At 64.8% G+C, this 1,744-nt stretch overlaps 1 protein-coding gene across 1 annotated transcript; it reads left to right on the forward strand.

The window, feature by feature from the left end:
* Positions 1-993: 993 nt before the first annotated feature.
* On the forward strand, positions 994-1,662 carry EMIHUDRAFT_124166 (hypothetical protein; the record flags this gene model as incomplete). Its single annotated transcript, XM_005769042.1, has 1 exon — positions 994-1,662. A coding segment is annotated over one exon (669 nt), but the record flags the coding sequence as incomplete, so codon positions are not given.
* Between the last annotated feature and the right edge of the window lie 82 nt (positions 1,663-1,744).

A 1,744-nucleotide genomic window follows, 5' to 3' on the forward strand; every position in this document is an offset into this window, starting at 1 on the left:
GAGCGCGCGATCTGAGTACGTGGCTCGGTCTGTGTTTCGCCGGCAGCTGTAGATTTGTTACCTGTCTCCTGTCTACGGATGATCGATCATTACTCTGAGTCTCTCTCTCTCTCTCTCTCTCCCTCCCTCCCAGGCCCGCTGGGAGCGCTGCTTTGCGCCCTGGCCCTGGGTGTGAGGTTGCCAACAGCACTCCAAGTGCTCAAAGGCACCCCTGTCCCCTGCGCTGTGCCTCTGGTTCGTTCGTGCGTCGCCCATCTCGGACTCAGGGCCGGTGCTTTGACGACGCAGTATATACAGTGTGCTTCGAGGTAGTATGAACTCAGAACGGCCCCCCGAGAGCGCCTCTTCGACGCCCACGGGTCCCGGGGGGTCGGAGGGTTGCGAGAGGGCCCCAGCTATTTTTTGTTTGAATCCCGGGGGCCGTTAGAACATGAATATTGACGTTCCACGTGCCCGTCCCCAGCAAGGACAACATGCTAGCCCAGCAGGCCGCTCCCACCGCCGCCCGCGGCGGAGGCAAGGCGGCAAAGGGTGGCAAGGGCGGCGGCAAGGGTGCTGGCAAGGGTGGTGGCCGTGTGGCGCACCAGACCCACTTTCCGCCGCCGCCCTCAGACAAGCGATCCCACGACAGCGAGTGTGGGGACTACATGATCCGTACGTGACGGGTGGAGGGGCCCGTCCGCAGAGCTAGGCGGCGCGCCCCACTTGCGAGCGGCCGCGATTTTCTTCATTTTTATCTATTATGTTAGCGGCGCGCGGCTGCATGACGAGGAGGAGGAGGAGGAGATCTCGCTGGAGGAGGCGCGGCAGACCGCCGAGCGGCTCGGCCTCCCCATCCCGTCCCCGCTGCCCAGCGCGTCCGAGGGAGAAGAGAGAATCTAGTGGCGACTGCACGTGCCGCGCAGACAGTACTTCTCTTCACAATGTTGCAAAAACAAACTTTGGCTAGCCAACGCAGCTTACACGAGGAGGGCCTTCACACTCCCAACAATCATGTTGGCGCGTCGGCCCCGACCAACGCCGCGCCTGTCGCCGCAGTGCACGTTTCGTCGTTGGCTGGCCAAGAAGAAGAAGGGCGGCAATCGCGGGACCAAGGGCGGCGGGGGCAAGGGCGGCGATGCGGCGCGAACCAAGGGCGGCGAGGGCACGCCCGGGCAGTTTGTGGCACGGCTCGAGCATGTGCACAAGGTGCTGCCGGGCGGGCGTGTCCTTTTCAACGACGTCTCCCTCGGCCTTCTCTCGGGCGCCAAGGTTGGTATTCTGGGGCCGAATGGCGCTGGCAAGTCAAGCCTTCTCCGCCTGCTAGCCGGCACAGACTCTGAGCATGAGGGCAACGTCTGGCGCGCTCCGTCGCTGCGGGTGGGTATGCTGGAGCAGGAACCGCAACTGGACGAGTCGCGCTGCGTCCTCGACAATGTCCTCGACGGCGTCAGCGACGCCCGCAACGCTCTCGATCGCTTTGAGGCTGTGAGCGCACTCATCGAAGCTGGCGGCGGCGGCGGTGGCGGCGGTGGCGGCGGTGGCGAGGCACGACCGCTCGAGTCGCTGAGCCTTGAGGAGGCACGACCGCTCGAGTCGCTGAGCCTTGAGGAGCTGCTGGGCGAGCAGGCGGCGGCGGGCGACGCGGTGGAAGCGCTCGACTGCTGGAATCTCCGCCTCGAGGTGCGCACCGACATGACACTTCCTAGACTTTTTTCTCGACCTCGACGCCCTCAGGATGCTCCCAGCGTCCGTGGTAGCAGGC

Source organism: Emiliania huxleyi (assembly GCF_000372725.1).
Source record: "Emiliania huxleyi CCMP1516 unplaced genomic scaffold EMIHUscaffold_4333, whole genome shotgun sequence".
Classification (NCBI taxonomy): domain Eukaryota; phylum Haptophyta; order Isochrysidales; family Noelaerhabdaceae; genus Emiliania; species Emiliania huxleyi.